Source organism: Natrix helvetica (assembly GCF_964273705.1).
Source record: "Natrix helvetica genome assembly, chromosome: 4".
NCBI classification, from domain to species: domain Eukaryota; kingdom Metazoa; phylum Chordata; class Lepidosauria; order Squamata; family Natricidae; genus Natrix; species Natrix helvetica.
In genome coordinates, this window is record NC_138550.1 from 172114137 (window position 1) to 172134277 (window position 20141).

The 20141-nt window shown below is 40.0% G+C and overlaps 1 protein-coding gene across 2 annotated transcripts in view; it reads left to right on the forward strand.

The window, feature by feature from the left end:
- The first annotated feature begins 12850 nt into the window (after positions 1-12850).
- The window catches only part of SHARPIN (SHANK associated RH domain interactor), an 18228-nt gene continuing 10937 nt past the window's right edge, over positions 12851-20141 (forward strand). For both annotated transcript variants that reach the window (XM_081952586.1, XM_081952587.1), the window contains exons 1-3: positions 12851-13120; positions 13273-13447; positions 13747-13830. In XM_081952586.1, coding sequence (XP_081808712.1) covers positions 12866-13120; positions 13273-13447; positions 13747-13830 — 514 coding nt within the window. In that variant the 5' untranslated portion in view covers positions 12851-12865. The remainder of the gene's footprint in view (positions 13121-13272; positions 13448-13746; positions 13831-20141) is intronic.

Consider the following 20141-nt stretch of genomic DNA (forward strand, 5'->3'; position numbering starts at 1 on the left):
CAGTCCCGCAGTTCTTTGACCACCCCTCGGACCGCTCCTAATCTATTCATATAGAAACAGCAGTCTTCTCCCAGGAATACACATAGCCCACCTTTTTCAGCAGTTAAGAGATCTATGGCACGCCGGTTTTGTAAAACCACCGCTGCCAGGGAGTCTATTTAGAAAGAAAACTCCATTTTCTCCTACACATACGCCGATGTTCATGGAGAATGCATGGGCTCGGAGGTTCCTTTCATTAGTCCAGACTTGTAAGGTTCCTGCTAGAAACATACCAATCAGGGGCTTTGCCAAAAAGGGTAGGTAGATTTTTTAATCCTTGGGGAAGCCTAGTCCAAGCAAACTGCCTCCTTCGACCTGTTACTGGGTCTTCCCACTCAAAAGCAAACAGTTTTTGACTGCCTCTATGTATTGAGATGGTGAAGAAGGTGTCCGTCAAATCTACCACTGAGAACCAATTGGCTGAGGTGGGGATCAGGCTCAAAAGGGTATAAGGGTTGGGAACAACGGCGTGGACCGTGATTGTGGCTAAATTCACAATCCTCAGGTCCTAAGCTGGCCTGAAGGAGCCATCAGGTTTTGGTATGGGTAGAATTCGGATATTCCAGGGGGATTGCATTGTTCTTAGAATGCCCGCTCTTAAATATTTGACAATATGATCCTGAATCGCCCATACAACGGAGCGAGGATAACTTTTCTTGTCTGAGGCAGACAGGCACGGCTAGAGGCTTCACTTGTATAGTTATTGGTGCAGGATGAGATGCATGGCCTGGTGGATTATTTTCTGCCCACAACTGGGATACCTCAAACTTTTGCCAGGTATTGGGGACATGGCTCTCTCTTTTTTAAAAAATAAATTTATTTATTTATTTATTTATTTTTCTTTAAGAAAACAAGACAACACATACAGAACAAAAGCAAGGAGAAAAAAAAACTTTCCTCAGTTTCATCAGGCATGTCGTTTGGTTACAAGTTTTTGTGCAACAGTTTTACAATTAAAAATAAAGTCACTGGTTATCCATTAAACATAACTAAATATTTCTTTTTTTATTAAAGTTTTAATAAGTTTTACAATTGTTTTCTCCCTTCCCTCCCTCTCCCCCCAACCCTACCCCGTCTCCATCCCTTCCTCCCCCCCGACTTCCCAGAGCAAAGTTCAGGGTATAATCATTTGACAAACATATGCTAACATAAGCCAACTAATTTTAACATTCAACCATTCTTGTGCTTTAACTCCCCCTTTCTCCAGCTAACTTTGAGTAATTTGTAGTATTGCTTATGCCTTCATTCATAAGCTAATTGAAGCTTTTTAATCTGGTATTTCTTTTGAATATAATCAATCCATTTTTTCCAGTCCAGCTTGTATTTCTCATCTGAGTGATCCTTCAGATACGCTGAAATTTTGGCCATCTCGGCTAGGTTTACTACTTTTAATGTCCATTCTTGTATAGTAGGCAACTCTTCCTTCTTCCAATATTGCACCACCAACAATCTTGCTGCCGTCGTTAGGTTCAAAATCAAATTAGTTTCTATAACAGTAGAATCTGGAACTATACCTAACAAGAACAACTGGGGCAGGAATTTTATCCTCTTTTTCAAAATATTTTGAATGATCCACCATATTTTTATCCAGAATGCTTTAACTTTTTTACAGATCCACCAAATATGGTAATACGTGGCATCAGCACTATCACATCTCCAACACTTGGATTGTAAGTTTGGGTACATACACACTAGTTTTTTTGGATCAAGGTGCCATCTATAAAACATCTTATAAAAATTCTCTCTCAAATTCTGAGCTTGTGTGAATTTTACATTTTTTACCCAGATCTTTTCCCATGTTTCCATCATTATTGGTTCCTCAAAGTTTTGTGCCCACTTTATCATGCAATCTTTGACTAACTCTGTTTCGGAGTCTATTTCTATTAATACATTGTACAACCTTTTTATGTGCATTGGACCCTGGTCCCTAATTTGCTTTACCAAGTTATCCTCATTTTGAATAATACCAATTTTCTGATCTTTTTGCCATCTAGCCTGCAGCTGTCCATACTGGAACCACGTTTGAATTATCCTTTCGTCTCTTAATACATCCAAAGATTTCAACTGCAGCACACCTCTATCCATACTGAGAAGTTCTCTATATGTAGTCACATCTTGTTTTTGTTTTATACTTATGTTCTCTATTGCATGTCTGGGCATCCCCCACATAGGTATCTTGTCATTTAGTTTATATTGATATTTTTTCCAAACACGCAGCAAAGCATTCCTTAAGATATGGCTTTTAAAGATCTTGTCTACTTTTTTATCATATATTAAGTAAGCATGCCAGCCATATAGCAAATCATAACCCTCAACATTCAGTATTCTATCCTCTGTTAGATTAATCCAGTCACTAATTGTTGTTAAAACTACTGCTTCATAATATAATTTTAAGTTAGGCATTTTCAAACCTCCTCTTTCACATATATCTTGCATTATTTTAAGTTTTATTCTCGGTTTCTTCCCTTCCCAAACAAATTTATTAATACCTTTCTGCCATTCTTCCAGGTTTGCGTCTTTTTTAAGTATTGGCATCGTTTGAAAAAGGAATAAAAACTTAGGCAAGACGTTCATTTTAACTGCTGCTATCCTTCCCAACCAGGACAGTTGTAATTTTTCCCACTTGTTCATTTCTGCCTGTATTTTTTGCCATAGTGGTTCATAGTTATATTTATATAGTTTCCCATTCGAAGTTGTAATGTATATTCCTAAGTATTTGACCTTTTTTACTATCTCTCATCCTGTTACTCTTTGTAGTTCTTCTTTTTGATTTATAGATATGTTTTTAACTATCATCTTTGTCTTTCCTAAATTTATTTTAAACCCAGATACTTGGCCATATTGATTAATTACATTCATTAAGCCTATAGCAGATCCCCCCGGCTGGGTTAAAGTTACAACCAGGTTGTCCGCAAATGCTCTTACTCTGTATTCGTACTGTCTGATCCTAATTCCTTGAAGCTCATCGGACCCACGTATTCTATTCAACAACAACTCCAAGGTTAAGATAAATAATAAGGGAGACAGGGGACATCCCTGTCTTGTTCCTTTCTCAATTTGGAAAGATTCTGTTAGACCTCCATTAACTATAATTTGAGCTGTCTGTTTCTGGTATATTGCTGTAATAGATTGTATAAAATGCTCTCCAAACTGCATCTTTTGTAAGATTTTTATTAAAAATTGCCAATTAACTTGATCAAATGCTTTCTCCGCGTTTAAAAATAAGAGCACTGCTGGGACCTGGTTGTTCTTTTCCAGATATTCCATTATATTAATGATTTGCCTTACATTGCTTTTCATTTGTCTGCCTTGTATAAAACCAGACTGATCATTATGAATCAATTGTTGCATGATTGGCATCAACCTGTTTACCAATATTTTAGCAAAAATTTTATAGTCTGTGTTAAATAGTGAGATGGGTCTATAGTTTTTTGGCTGGGTAGGATCCTGTTCCTCTTTAGGGATCAAAGAAATAAAAGCAGTTCTCCAGGATGGTGGAACTCTGCCATCCACTTGGATTTTGTGAAATAATTCTTTAAGAGGTTCCACCATCTCTAGTTGTAGCTTTTTATAATAGACTGCAGGCAAGCCATCTGTGCCTGGAACCTTACCCATTTTTAACTGTTTAATTGCCAGAAGAATCTCTTCTATGGTTACAGGTTGATTCAGTCCTGCTCTTTGCTGGTCTGTAAGTATAGAGATTTTCTTTCTCCAAATATCTATCAATATTTAAACCTTGTATTTTGTCACCAGCGTACAATCTTGTGTAAAATTATAAAAAAGCCTTTTTAATCATATCCTGTTGAAAAACTTCTTTACCTTTATTCTGTACTCTTTCTATTATACGAGACCTTTGTTTTTTCCTTAGCATATATGATAACCATCTGCCTGGTTTGTTGGCATTACAAAAGGTGCTATGCTTAGCATATAGAAGGTTAGTAGCTACCTGGTCTGATATCAACATGTTGAACTGCCCTCGCAACAAGCTAATTATCTCTTTTATCTTTTTATCATGTGGCTTGGATATTAACTCCTGTTCCTTCTTTTAAATCTCTGCTTCTAGTTCCCTACATTTCTTTTCCCCTTTCGTATCTATGGATATTATTCTTTTCTTGTTCGTATCTATGGATATTATTCAAATTCATTAAAACACCCCTCATGTATGCCTTACTTGCATCCCAAACCATATCCATAGGTGTCCCTTTACACATATTAAAAACAAAATATTATTTCAATAATTTTTTACATTCCATAACATTTTTCTCATATCTAAATAGATTTTCATTCAGTCTCCATGATCTCCTTGGTCTCTCTTCATTTTTAACTTCTATCCAAACCGGATTGTGATCTGTTCTTGAGCATATCTTAGTCTTCTTCACCCTAGAAAAAAGATCATTTGTAATTAATATAAAGTCAATTCTAGAAAAGGATTGATGCCTATCTGAAAAAAAAGTAAAATCCTGTTCTGTAGCATTTCGCTCTCTCCAGATATCTCTCAGCTCAAAATCATCTGCCATATCAAAAAAAGATTTAGGTAGTCTTGATCGTGTTCGGGTACTGTTAATTTTTTAATATGAAATAGATTACTTACTTATACGATATATGAAGAAGAATAATGTACTTAATGTATAAGACTGGGATGATTTAAATCGTTAGGTATAATTGTAGTTAGTGACTATTTTATAATATAAAATGGATTAATGATGATGTAATGAACAATGGATACATATATAAATTGAAATACTTAATGACTACATGGATTGATAATTAACAATGGAAAATTATATTTGGAGTTGCGGATGATTGAAAATTTTATGGTTAACTGAAAGTAGAAATGTGTAATATGAAGTAATGGGAATTTTTTTATTTAATCCTTATTCTTATTTCTTAGAGATTGGTGATATAATTCTATAAAGACTTATTGTTACCTAATAGATAATTATGGATTTAAGGAAATAAGGGCTACCACAAATGAAAGAATACTAATGGTAATTTGAACACACAATGCTCAATGAAATATTTAGTTATGTTTAATGGATAATCAGTGACTTTATTCTTAATTGTAAAAACCGTTGCACAAAAACTTGTAACCAAACGACATGCTTGATGAAATTGTTTTTCCTTTTTTTTTACTTGCTCTTGTTCTGTATGTGTTGTTTTGTCTTTTTTTAAAGAAAAATAAATAAATAATTAAATAAATAAAAAATAAAATGCCCAACTTAAAATTATACTATGAAGCAGCAGTTTTAACAACAATTAGCGATTGGATTAACCTAACAGAGGATAGAATATTGAACATTGAGGGTTATGATTTGGTATATGGCTGGCATGCTTATTTAATATATGACAAGAAGGCCGATAAGATCTTTAAAAGTCATAATTTAAGGAATGCCTTACTCCATGTTTGGAAAAAATATCAATATAGGCTAAACGACAAGATACCTCTGTGGGGGGTGCCCAGACACGCTATAGAGAACATAAGTATTGAACAAAAACAAGATGTAACTACATATGCAGAACTTCTTAGTATGGATAGAGGTGTACCACAGTTAAAATCTTTGAATGCATTAAGAGACGAAAGGGTAATTCAAACCTGGTTTCAGTATGGTCAGTTACAGGCTAGATGGAAAAAAACCAGAAATCTGGTATTATCCAAAATGAGGATAACTTGATAAAACAAATTAGGGACCAGGGTCAAATGCACATAAAAAGGTTGTGTAATGTATTGATAGAAATAGACTCAGAAACAGAATTAGTTAAAGATTGTATGATAAAATGGGCACAAAATTTTGAAGAACCAATAATGATGGATACATGGGAAGAGATCTGGGCAAGAAATGTAAAATTTACACAAGCTCAGAACTTGAGAGAGAATTTCTACAAGATGCTGTACAGATGGCATTTAGATCCAAAAAGGCTAGCCTGTATGTATCCGAATCTACAATCTAAATGTTGGAGATGTGACTGTGCTGGTGCCACGTATTATCATATTTGGTGGACTTGTAAAAAAGTTAAAGCATTTTGGATAAAAATATGGTGGGTTATTCAAAATATTTTGAAAAAGAGGATAAAGTTCACACCCCAGTTGTTTTTGTTAGGTATAGTTTCAGATTGTACCGTCAGAGACTAACTTGATTTTGAACCTAACGACGGCAGCAAGATTGTTGGTGGCGCAATACTGGAAGAAGGAAGAGTTGCCTACTATCCAAGAATGGACGTTAAAAGTAGTAAACTTAGCAGAGATACAATAATACAATAATACAATAGTAGAGTTGGAAGAGACCTTGGAGGCCTTCTAGTCCAACCCCCTGCCTAGGCAGGAATCCCTATACCGTTTCAGGCAAATGGCTATCCAACATCTTCTTAAAGACTTCCAGTGTTGGGGCATTCACAACTTCTGGAGGCAAGCTGTTCCACTGATTAATTGTTCTAACTGTCAGGAAATTTCTCCTCAGTTCTAAGTTGCTTCTTTCCTTGATTAGTTTCCACCCATTGCTTCTTGTTCTACCCTCAGGTGCCTTGGAGAATAGCTTGACTCCCTCTTCTTTGTGGCAACCTCTGAGATATTGGAACACTGCTGTCATGTCTCCCCTAGTCCTTCTTTCTCTTAAGCTAAACATAGAATAGAATAGAATATAATATTTATTTCTAAGCCGCACCCTCTCCCGAAGGACTCGGGGCGGCGTACAATAAAACAAATAAAATACAAAGTACAATACAAATCTGGACAGGACATACATATAACAAGGACGTATATAAGACGTATACAAGGAGGAGGTAGGCTGATAGCTAAAAAACAATTAAAAAGTCACAATATTTAAAAACCCCAATAAATAAATTCAATTGAATTACACTAATAAAAACCCATCAGGAGCGATATAGTTAGATCATGGTTGAGCCAGGCCAGCTACTTGGAATAGGTGGGTCTTGAGCTTAACTCGGAAGGAACGGAGGTCAGGCGTAGTCCTAATATCCGGAGGGAGGTCATTCCACAGGGCTGGGCCCGCCACAGAGAAGGCTCTACTCCTAGGCGCCGCCCCTCGACACTGTCTGGTGGACGGCACCTGGAGGAGTCCCTCTCTGTGCGAGCGAATTGGTCGCAGGGATGTATGGGGCAGAATACGATCCCGCAAGTAACTAGGTCCTGAGCCATGGAGCGCTTTAAAGATAGTTATCAAAACCTTGAAACGCACCCAATAGACCACAGGAAGCCAGTGCAGCTCGCGCAGGAAAGGTGTCACATGGGAGTACCTAGTACTCCCCATAATTACCCGCGCGGCTGCGTTCTGGACCAGCTGTAGCCTCCGGGTGCATTTCAAGGGAAGCCCCATGTAGAGAGCGTTACAGTAGTCCAGGCAGGACGTCACCAGGGTGTGAGTGACTGTGCGTAAGGCCTCCCGGTCCAGTAGGGGGCGCAATTGGCGCACCAGGCGAACCTGGTGGAACGCCCCCCTTGCCACGGCTGTCACATGGTCATCCATGGACAGCCGGGCATCCAGGAGGACGCCCAAATTGCGCGCCCGCTCCACGGGGGCAAGTTGAACACCCCCGATGGCCAAGGATGGAATTAATTGGCTGAACTGGGGAGCCGGTACCCACAGCCACTCCGTCTTGGAGGGGTTGAGTTTGAGTCGGTTGTCATCCATCCAGTTCCTGCAACCGTTCCTCATATATTTTAGTCTCCAGTCCCCTAATCATCTTTGTTGCTCTTCTCTGCACTCTTTCTAGAGTCTCCACATCTTTTCTACATCGTGGCGACCAGAACTGAATGCAGTATTCCAAGTGTGGCCTCACCAAGGCCTTATAAAGTGGCATTAACACTTCACGTGATCTTGATTCTATCCCTCTGTTGATGCAGCCTAGAACTGTGTTGGATTTTTTGGCAGCTGCTGCACACTGCTGGCTCATATTTAAATGGTTGTCCACTAGGACTCCAAGATCCCTTTCACAGTTACTACTACTGAGCAAGGTATCACCTATACTGTACCTGTGCATTCCATTTTTGTTGCCTAAATGTAGAACCTTACTCTTTTCACCATTGAATTTCATTTTATTAGATAGTGCCCAATGTTCAAGTTTGTCAAGATCCTTCTGTATCTTAAGCCTATCTTCTGGAGTGTTGGCTATTCCTGCCAGCTTGGTGTCATCTGCAAATTTGATGAGTTCCCCATTTATTCCCTCATCCAAATCATTGATGAAGATGTTGAAGAGTACTGGGCCTAAAACAGAGCCTTGGGGTACTCCACTGCATACTTTCCTCCATGAAGATGCAGTTCCATTGAGGACTACCCGTTGAGTGTGGTTGGTCAGCCAGTTACGAATCCATCTGGTGGTGATGCTGTCTAACCCACTTTTTTCTAATTTATCTAGTAGTAGGTTATGGTCTACCTTATCAAAAGCCTTACTGGTCCAAGTAAACTATATCAACGGCATTCCTCATTTTGTCGCATTATCAAAGAATGCAATAAGATTAGTCTGGCATGATCTGTTTTTGACAAATCCATGTTGGCTTTTGGCTATTACTTTGTTTACTTCTAGGTGTTCGCAAATTCGTTGCTTGATTATTTTTTCCAGAATCTTTCCTGGTATTGAGGTCAGGCTGATAGGTCTGTAGTTTCCTGGATCTAATTTTTTCCCTTTTTTGAAGATGGGAACCACATCAGCTCTTTTCCAGTCCTCTGGTAGTTCCCCGGTGTTCCAGGATCTCTGAAAGATATAATTCAGTGGTTCTGAGATATCATCTGCTAGTTCCTTCAGAACCCTGGGGTGTAATCCATCCGGTCCTGGTGATTTGAACTCGTCTAGGGTAGACAGGTGCTCACTTACCATTTTCTTCCCTATTTCAATTTGTGTTCCTAATCTGATTTTTGTGGTGCTGCTTTTGATAGGTTGGACTGTTTTATCCCTTTGTGTAAAGACAGATGCAAAACATGAGTTAAATAGTTCTGCTTTCTCCCTGTTGCTTGTCACCTTCTTGCCACTTTCTCCTAGCAATGGACCAATTGTTTCCTTAACCTTTTTTCTTGTTTTTAACATGTTGGAAGAAGCTTTTTTTTTTTAATTGAAAAAGTTTTATACAAACATATTTTCCCCTTTTAACCCCCCCCCACCATACAGTATAAATCCCATACAGATACTATACCCCCTCCCCTCCCCCCAGCCCCCCCTAAAAAAAGGAAATTCAAATATTATACCAATTATTTTACCCCCTCCCCTTCCCGTCTAAAAGTAAATTACTCATTCACATATTGTACCCCCTCTCTTCCCAGCAATCACAATATAAATTTCTCTTAGAATAGTAATAGCCCATCAATCCCTTCTTCTAAACTAATTTAACATATATAAATCATAATATAAATTTCTCTTAAAATAATATTTCATTAATCCCATCTTCTAGTATATTTATACATATATATTGCCCCACCCTCCACCCTAACCCACCCCCACCTCCCACTCAACCCCCCCCCCCGACTTCCACTATACACCACTCTAATGATTCCAAGCATCCCATGTATTAGTTACTCTAATCAACTATCCGTCTAAACAATCTTAATTAAAGGCTACATAATACCTCCTAGTCTGGTACTTATTCTGTATATAATCAATCCATTTTGCCCATTCCTGTGTATAATTCTCCTGCTTCTGATCTTTTAAAAAAGCTGAAATTTTTGCCATTTCGGCGAACCCCGCCACTTTCTGAGTCCATTGACCAATTGTCGGTAAAAAATCTTTCTTCCAATGTTGCGCAATCAACAACCTAGCTGCTGTGACCATATACAAGGCCAATTTTGTTTCCCCTTTGGTAAAATCCTTAGCTATACCCAATAAAAACATTTGTGGAGTGAATTGTATTCTTTTCTTAAATACATTCTGCATAACCCACCATATTTTTATCCAAAAAGCTTTAACCTTGTTACAAGTCCACCATACATGAAAAAAGGTAGCATCTAGACACCCGCATCTCCAACATTTTGGTTGAACATTTGGGTACATGCATGATAATTTTTTAGGATCTAAATACCACCTGTAAAACATTTTATAAAAGTTCTCCCTTAAATTCTGTGACTGTGTAAATTTAACATTCTGAACCCATATTCTTTCCCATGTTTCCAACATAACCACTTCACCAAAATTCTGAGCCCATTTAATCATACAATCCTTAACCAATTCACTTTCTGAGTCTCTTTCTAACAGTACATTATATATTCTTTTAACTTGTTTTGGGCCAGTCTCTTTTATCTGCTTAATCAGATCCACTTCTTTGTCCATAAAGCCGACCCTGCGATCTTCTTCCCATCTCTTCTGAAGCTGTATGTAATGTAACCAATTTAAAGTAATTCCTTCTTCCAACAGCTGTTCCAAAGTTTTTAACTTCCATTCGCCCCCATCAGCGATAAGCACATCTTTATATAAACACCCCCCGAGTGACTTAATATTCATAATCCCCATGGTGTCTGCAAGATCCAACCAAAGCGGTATTTTATAATCCCAATTAGGCCGGTGCTTCTTCCATATTCTCATCAAGGCACTACGGAGAACATGGTTGTTGAACACTTTATCCACCCTGTCTTCATAAAAAAGATATGCATGCCATCCCAGAACAAGATCATGGCCTTCTATATTGAGCAATTCCATTTTTGTTTTCCCGAACCAATCTGCTACATGCGTTAGTACCGCAGCTTCATAATACAATCGGAGGTTTGGGAGTCTGAGGCCGCCTCTTTCACGAGTATCTTGCATAATCTTCATCTTTACTCTCGGTTTTTTCTCCTTCCAAACAAATTTATTTAATGTTGCTTGCCAATTTAACAAAGTTTTATCTGTTTTAAGCACCGGTATCATCTGGAATAAAAAGATAAATCTAAGTTTTTTTGTTAATTTTTACTTTTGTGGCAAGCCTTTCTTCATTGTGAGCCTTCGCTTTCCTCACTTCATCTTTACAGGCTCGGGCTATGCCCAAAATTTCAGCGTATCTGAAGGACCACTCGGATGAGAAGTACAAGCTGGAGTGGAGAAGATGGATTGACTATATTCAAAACAAATACCGGACTAAAAAATTTCAGTTATCTTATGAATGAAGGCATAAGGAATGCTACAATTTATTTAAAGCTAGTTTAATAAAGGGGGAGTTAAAGCAAAAGAATAATAACATGTTAAAATTAGTTAGCTTATGTTAGCGTATGGTTGTTAAATGTTTATACCCTGTATTTTGCTCTGGGAGGTCGGGGGTGGGAGGGAGGGAGGGAGGGAAGAGGGGTAGGGATGGGGGAAGAGGGAAGGGTAAGGAGGGTAATAATTGTAAAACTTATTTAAAAATTTAATTTAAAAAAAAAGAAAAAGAAAGATGTTAAATAAAATGCAGAGAAAAACAGTAAAGATGATTTGGGGGCTGGAGGCTAAAGCATATGAAGAACGGTTGCAGGAATTAGGTTTATCTAGTTTAGTGAAAAGAAGGACCAGGGGTGACATGACAGCCGCCTTCCAATATCTGAGGAGCTGCCACCGAGATGAGGGGGCTCAACCTAGTATTCTCCAAAGCACTTGAAGGCAGAATAAGAAAGCATCAGCAATGGCTCTGTTGATGGGGTGGGGAGAATCAAGATATTTTCAAGGAGAACATGACAAATCCTTGAGGTTGAGAATCTCATTGATGGAGAAGCAGAGGACCTGTGGAATGAACTCAGAGAAAACGGTTAAGGAGGAATGTGATAACAGACGGGCAAAGGTGGAGAAACAGAGGAAAGCAAAGTGGATGTCGGGAGAAACCATGGAAATTGCCAAGAAGGGGAAAGAACAGAAGGCAAAGCGAGGAAACTCTGGCAAACTCTCTCCAGAAGGAGCTTCACAGAGTTTCAGAGAGCTACGAGAAGAGACAAAAAAAACAGGGTTACGACTCCCGTAGAGACACCCAGGACAGCAACAGACACGGACAAAGGAGGAAAGTCTTTCAAAGGATCCACTGAACTCAGAAGGGTCCTCAGCACCCACGAGAGGCCTCGGAAGATGCTGCCTCTTCCCAAGAACCGGGAGGGAGGGAGGGAGAGAAAGAGAGAGAGAGAAAGAGAGAGATCATCACCAATTCAAAAGGCTACAAGAACCGAGACCTCCGACAGAAGCAGCAGCCCAGGTTGTAATCTGGGGAATGACCAGTTGGAAGAGTCCTGGAACAATCAAGGATAAAAAGCAATGAAGAGTACAGGCAGTCCTCGATTTACGACCATACCTGAGCCTAAATTTTACATGGCTAAGTGAGATTGCTGTTAAGTGAGTTTTGCCCCATTTCATGACCTTTCTTGGCACGCTTGTTAAGTGAGCCACCAGGGTTGTTAAATTAGCAACACGGCGCCTAAGTGAACCTGGCTTCTCCATGGACTTTGCTTGTCAGGAGGTTGCAAAAGGGGATCCTGAGACGCTGCGACGGTCATAAAGATGAACTGTTTCCCAAGCGGCTGGATTTTGATCACGTGACCACCGGGTGAGAAACGGCCCTAAGCAACTTTTTCCGGTGCCCCTGTAACTTCGACCGGTCACTAAGCGAAGTGTTGTAAGTCGAGGACTACTGTCGGTGCCCCCAGGCTTGGAGGACGCTCCTCAGAATACGGTGCCCAGGCGAAGCCTCCCATCCGTGCGGGGCTCCAGCCACGCTTCTGGGGGCCCCGAGGAAGAGGAGAGGAGAGGAAGAGGCGGCTCTGCTGGGCGGGAGGCCGCGGGTTCCCCTTCGGCCTCCTTCCGGCTCGTCCCTCCCCCCACCACCACGAAGGACGCGCGACTACGGCTCCCGTCGTGCCCCGCGGCGGCCGCCGGAAGAGGAGGCAGCGCTTCCGGGATGGTGGTGAGCGGCGCTTCCGCTTCCGGCGGCGCGATGGCGGCAGCGCCGGACTCGGCCTCCGCGGCCGCTGCTCCGGGCGGGCAAGTGGTGGTGGCCTCGGCGCGGGCCTGGGTGCCGCGGACGCCGCCGGCCTCGTCCTCGCCGGGCGCCCGGGACACTCGGCGCCTGTTCCGGCTCCAGCTGAGGGCGGTTCCCGGCTCCGAACGCTTCCGCCTCGGCCTGCACGGCGGCCCCGACTCGGGCCTGGAGCCGGTGAGGGGGGGAGGGCGCGGGGGGGGCGCGGGAGAGGGCGGGGAGGCCGGGTGAGGGCGCGGGAGAGGGGGGGGGAAGGGAACCGCCGTTTCCCGGCCTTCAGGGCGTCCCGAGTGAGCCTCCCTCCCTCCCTCCCTCTGCTTGCCCGGCAGAGCCTGGCGGAGTACGGCCTGAGGGAGATCTCCTACGAGGCCAAGAGCGGCACCTGCCACGAGCTGAAGGTCCTGGCGCGGCCCGAAGACCCGCTGCTCTTCCACTTCGAGGACGAGCAGGAGGCGCAGGCCTGGTGGGCGGCGGTCAGCAGCTCCCTCCGCGAAGCGCAGAAAGGTCGGTCTGCCGGTCAGGGAGGGGCCCCGCTCGCCCTTGGGCTGCCCCGGGTGGGGCTCAGTCCTCGGGGGCGCTGGTGGCCTTCGGGAGCCCCCCCCAAAGAAAGCGGGGCCCGAGAGCTGCTCCCGCCTGAGGAGGTTTTGCGCCTTGCTCTGCTCTTGGTTAGAATTAGCTCACTTAGGGCTCGCTTGTCTCTGAAGGAAGGACCTGTGGCTGTTTGGGCCGGTTGCCAGGGCCTGCCTTCTCTGGCCAAAAGGCCCGGGCTTCTTCTCAAAAAGAAAAATGCTTTCTCTCGCCAGCTCCAGAAGGAACCAATGGGCTCACCGGCCGGCCCTCTTCCCAGCCTTTGGCTGCCTCCCTTCCCCTGGAGACTGCAAAGAAAGGTCAGTGCATGCGGCCACCTAATAGCCTGGCAACAAGAGAACTAGGTGCTACTTACCCGATCTGGGCTGTCAGGCTCTTCAGGACAATTACATTGAAATATATGCAGTGAGGCCAAATTGTGGAAACAGAAAAAAGGGTCCTTTTTGAAATCTCAGCAGTTCTTATTTTGCTGGTTCTCTTGGCAGCTCTCGATATCTTGAACTGTTGTGAGTTGTCTGCAAGGGTTCGGGATGGTTGGTGCTGTTTTCCTCAACTTCGTTGGGCAGCTCCAGTTGCTGTTCATGAGGGATAAGAGGTCTGCACTGTTTTGTTTATTTATTTATTTTTATTAAAGGTTTTGACAAATTTTACAAATATTACCCCTTCCCTTTCCCACCCTCTGACCCTCCCTCCCCCCAACCTCCCAGAGCAAAATGCAGGGTATAAACATTTAACAATCATACGCTAACATAAGCTAACTGAATTTGACATCCTACCTCCTCTTGTGCCTTAATTCCCCTCTTGTTATGCTAACTTTAGGTAAAGTGTAACATTCTTTGTGCCTTCACTCATAAGCTAATTGAAATTTCCTAGTCCGATATTTATTTTGAATATAGTCAATCCATCTTCTCCATTCCAACTTATATTTCTCATCCGAATGGTCCTTCAAATATGCTGTAATTTTGGCCATCTCTGCTAGATTTATTACTTTTAGCGTCCATTCTTGAATAGTAGGCAATTCTTCCCTCTTCCAGTACTGCGCCACCAACAATCTTGCTGCCGTCGTTAAGTTCAAAATCAAATTAGTCTCTATAACTGTACAGTCTGTAATTATACCTAACAAAAACAGCTGAGGGGTGAACTTTATCCTTTTTTAAAGTATATTTTGAATAACCCACCATATTTTTATCCAAAATGCTTTGACTTTTTTGCAAGTCCACCATATATGGTAATATGTCGCATCAGCACAATCACATCTCCAACATTTAGGTTGTAAATTCGGATACATACAAGATAATTTTTTGGGATCTAAATGCCATCTATACAACATCTTATAAAAATTCTCTCTCAAATTCTGAGCTTGCGTAAATTTTACATTTCTTACCCAAATCTTTTCCCATGTTTCCATCATTATTGGCTCTTCGAAATTTTGTGCCCATTTTATCATACAGTCCTTAACTAACACTGTTTCAGAATCTATTTCTATCAGTATATTATACAACCTTTTTATATGCATTTGACTCTGGTCCCTAATTTGTTTTACCAGAGTATCCTCATTTTGCGTGATACCAATTGTCTGATCTTTTTTCCATCTAGCTTGTAACTGTCCATACTGGAACAAGGTTTGAATTACCCTTTCCTCTCTTAATATGTTCAAAGGTTTTAACTGTAGTACACCTCTCTCTATATTAAGAAGTTCTCTATATGTAATTACATCCTGTTTTTGTTCTATACTTATATTCTCTATCGCGTGTCTGGGTACTACCCACATAGGTATCTTATCATTTAACCTATATTGGTATTTTTTCCAGACACGTAATAGGGCATTCCTTAATATATGACTTTTAAAAATCTTATCGACCTTCTTATCATATATTAAATAAGCGTGTCAACCATATACCAAATCATATCCTTCAATATTCTATCATCTGTTAGATTAATCCAATCACTAATTGTTGATAAAACTACTGCTTCATAGTATAATTTTAAATTGGGCATTTTCAAACCCCCTCTTTCCCTTATATCTTGCATTATTTTAAGTTTTACTCTTGGTTTCTTCCCCGCCCAGACAAAGTTATTTTATTTTTTATTTTTTTATTAAAAGAGTTTTGTACAAACAAATTTTCCCCCTTTTCACCCCCCCTCCACACAATATAAATCTCATACAAATGCTATACCCCCCCAACCCCCCCGCAAAAATTCACATTCAAATATTATACCAAACACTTTACCCCCTCCCCTCCCCCCATCTTAAAATAGATTACTCATAACCCCTCTCCTCCCAACAAACACTATATAAATTTCTCTTAAATTAATAATAACACATTGATCATTTTCTAAGCTAATTTAACATCTATAACTCTTAATATAAATTTCTCCTAGCCTAACAATGTTTCATTAGTCCCATCTTCTAATTTATTCATACATATATATTGCCCCATCCTCCACCCTAACCCTCCCCCACCTCCCACACAAACCCACCCCCCTGACTTCCGCTGTATACCACTCTAACAATTCCAAACATCCCATATACTATTTACTCTGATCATCTATCGGTCTAAACATTCTTACCTAAAGGCTAGATAATAACTCCTAGTCTGGTATTTATTCTGTATATAATCAATCCATTTTGCCCATTCCTGTGTGTAATCCTCCTGTTTCTGAGCTTTTAAGAAAGCTGAATTTTTTGCCATTTCAGCGAACCCCGCCACCTTCTGAATCCATTGATCAATTGTCGGCAAAAAGTCTTTTTTCCAATGTTGCGCAATCAACAACCTAGCTGCTGTAACCATATACAAGGCCAATTTTGTTTCCCCTTTGGTAAAATCCTTAACTATACCCAATAAAAACATTTGTGGAGTGAATTGTATTCTTTTCTTAAATACATTCTGCATAACCCACCATATTTTTATCCAAAAAGCTTTAACCTTGTTACAAGTCCACCATACATGAAAAAAGGTAGCATCTAGACACCCGCATCTCCAACATTTTGGTTGAACATTTGGGTACATGCATGATAATTTTTTAGGATCTAAATACCATCTGTAAAACATTTTATAGAAATTCTCCCTTAAATTCTGTGACTGTGTAAATTTAACATTCTGAACCCATATTTTTTCCCACGTTTCCAACATAACCACTTCACCAAAATTCTGAGCCCATTTAATCATACAATCCTTAACCAATTCACTTTCTGAGTCTCTTTCTAACAGTACATTATATATTATTTTAACTTGTTTTGGACCAGTCTCTTTTATCTGCTTAATCAGTTCCACTTCTTTATCCATAAAACCAACCCTGCGATCTTCTTCCCATCTCTTCTGAAGCTGTATGTAATGTAACCAATTTAAAGTAATTCCTTCTTCCAACAGCTGTTCCAAAGTTTTTAACTTCCATTCGCCCCCATCAGCGATAAGCACATCTTTATATAAACAACCCCCGAGTGACTTAATATTCATAATCCCCATGGTGTCTGCAAGATCCAACCAAAGCGGTATTTTATAATCCCAATTGGGCCGGTGCTTCTTCCATATTCTCATCAAGGCACTACGGAGAACATGGTTGTTGAACACTTTATCCACCCTGTCTTCATAAAAAAGATATGCATGCCATCCCAGAACAAGATCATGGCCTTCTATATTCAGCAATTCCATTTTTGTTTTCCCGAACCAATCTGCTACATGCGTTAATACCGCAGCTTCATAATACAATCGAAGGTTTGGGAGTCTGAGGCCGCCTCTTTCACGTGTATCTTGCATAATCTTCATCTTTACTCTCGTTTTTTTCTCCTTCCAAACAAATTTATTTAATGTTGTTTGCCAATTTAACAAGGTTTTATCTGACTTAAGCACCGGAATCATCTGGAATAGAAAGATAAATCTAGGTAGAATGTTCATTTTAATTGCTGAGATCCTTCCAAGCAAAGACAATTGTAACTTTTTCCACGCTTCAAGATCTTTCTGTATCTTTTGCCACAACACTTCATAGTTATTTGAGAAAAGTTTTGTGTTTGATTCTGAAATTTGTATTCCTAAATATTTAACTTTAGAAACTATTTCAAAACCTGCTAAACTTACAAGTCTCTTTCTTTGAGTCTCTGTCATGTTTTTAACCATCATTTTCGTTTTGTTTTGATTTAGTCTAAACCCAGACACCATGCCAAATTCTATTATGATATTTTTCATCTGGATTATTGATTTCAAAGGATGTGAAAGGGTAACAACCAGATCATCGGCGAATGCTCTAGTTCTGTATTCCTTTTGCCTGATAGCTATGCCATCTAAGGATTTTGAGTCCCGAATTGCGTTCAACAAGACTTCCAAAGTTAAAATAAATAACAATGGGGATAATGGGCAACCTTGTCTTGTGCCTTTTTGTATCTCGAAAGTTGTTGACAAATTTCCATTAATAATAAGTTGTGCATTTTGTTGCTGATAAATTGCTCCAATCGCCTGCCGCAATCGTGGTCCCATATCCATCTTTTCCAAAGTCTTGGTTAGAAAGTTCCAACTCACTCGATCGAAGGCCTTCTCTGCATCCAAGAAAACCAGCACTGCAGAGATCTGCTTATTCTTATCAAGATAGTCAATTAAATCTATGAGTTGCCTTACATTCTCCTTCATATGTCTGCCTTCAATAAATCCTGCTTGATCATGATGAATAATCTCTTGAATAACCGGCATCAATCTGTTGGCTAGTACCTTAGCAAATATTTTATAATCTGTGTTCAGAAGAGATATCGGCCTGTAATCCTCTGGTTTCTTAGGGCCCTCTTTATCTTTAGGTATCAATGAGATAAAAGCCGCTTTCCATGAGGGAGGTATTTTACCTCCTTGTTGTATATTACAAAATAGTTGTGTAAGATATTCAATCATTTCCAGTTGTAAAGTTTTATAATACATTGCAGTCAAACCATCAGTCCCTGGAGCCTTAGCTAATTTAAGTTGATTTATAACTAAAGTGATCTCATCAGCGGTTATAAGACGTTCCAAATTTGCCTTTTGAAGCACAGAAATTTTTGCAACCCTTTTTCCTTCCAAAAAATCATCTATTAACTTGTTCTGTATATTATCCTGTACATATAGCTTAGTATAATAGTCCACAAATGATTTTTTAATCAACTCTTGTTGATATACCATCTTCCCTCGAAACTCAATTTTATCAATAATTCTGTCATTCATATTCCTTCTCAAAGTATATGCTAACCATCTACCAGGTTTATTAGCGTTGGCAAAGGTGTTATGTTTAGCAAATTGCAAATTGGTTGCTGTTTGTTCTGCTATAAGCATCTGAAATTGATCTTTCAACAGCTTTAGCGCCATCTGGAGCGCCTGGTCATTCGGGTTTATTATAAGCAGCTGTTCTTTGCGTTTTATTTCATCTTCCAATTCCATTCTCCTTTTCTGTCTAATTTGTTTATGTTTAAAGTTCATATGTATCAGGACCCCACGCATATAAGCTTTACTTGCATCCCAAACTATTTCAATGGGAGTGCCCTTATTCATATTAAAACTGAAAAATTCCTTCATATGTTTTTTAAGTTCATCAACATTTTTTTCATATCTAAATAAATTTTCATTTACTCTCCAAGACCTTCTTGGCCTCATCCCTAATTCAATTTGTAACCACACCGGACTATGATCGCTAAGTGTCCTGGCGAAAATCTTGGATTTCTTGGCTTTAGGAATTAGATCCGGTGTTAACAAAAAGAAATCAATCCTTGAAAAGGATTTATGTCTATCTGAATAGAAAGAAAAATCCATCTCATTTAGATGTTGCGTCCTCCAAACATCTTTTAATTTCAAATCGTCTTGTAAATCAAAAAAAGCCTTTGGTAATTTGGTAGTGAATTTCGTCTTTGTACTCTTGTCTGTCTTTGGAGAAATCACTCCATTCCAATCTCCCATTATTAAAATACTCTTAAAGTTCCAGTCTAAAATTTTTAAATGGAGCATCTTATAAAAACTTTCTTGGCGTTGGTTAGGAGCATATATTCCTAGCACCAAAATGGAACCGAAGTCTATATCAAATTGAATTGCTATATATCTACCAGCGTCATCTGCCTCTATAACTTTAGTTGAAAATCTTTTATTTATATATATCACCACACCATTTTTCTTTACCAAATCAGAGGCAGCATAAAATGTTCCCAGTTTTGAATTCACTAAGTACTTCTGGTCTTGCAGCCTAATATGAGTCTCTTGAAGGCAAACAACATCATTATTAAATTGCTTCAAATAATAAAATATTTTTTTCCTTTTTTGTGGGGAGTTCATTCCATTCACGTTCCAAGATAATAGCTTAAGCATCTTTAGATCTGGTCTGGAGCACTGAAAGCATTTGCTGAAGATCTCTCTCCACAAGACCAATCTTCGGCCCTGCTCCTCCCATGGCTCCGGTTTGCTTCTTAGCTTCTTTCTTAGCACATTGTGTTTGAGGGTCGACGCGCTTGTGAGATTCTAACATTTGTCTAGTCGTGGATCTGGTAATACGTTGTTCGACAGGTTTAAGTATCGGCATTTCAGTGAGAGACTTAGAAGGTCCTTCTTCCAAGAAGGAACACAACAGAGATCCAGAGGGGTCGACTCCACCTACAGCACCCTGCCCCTCC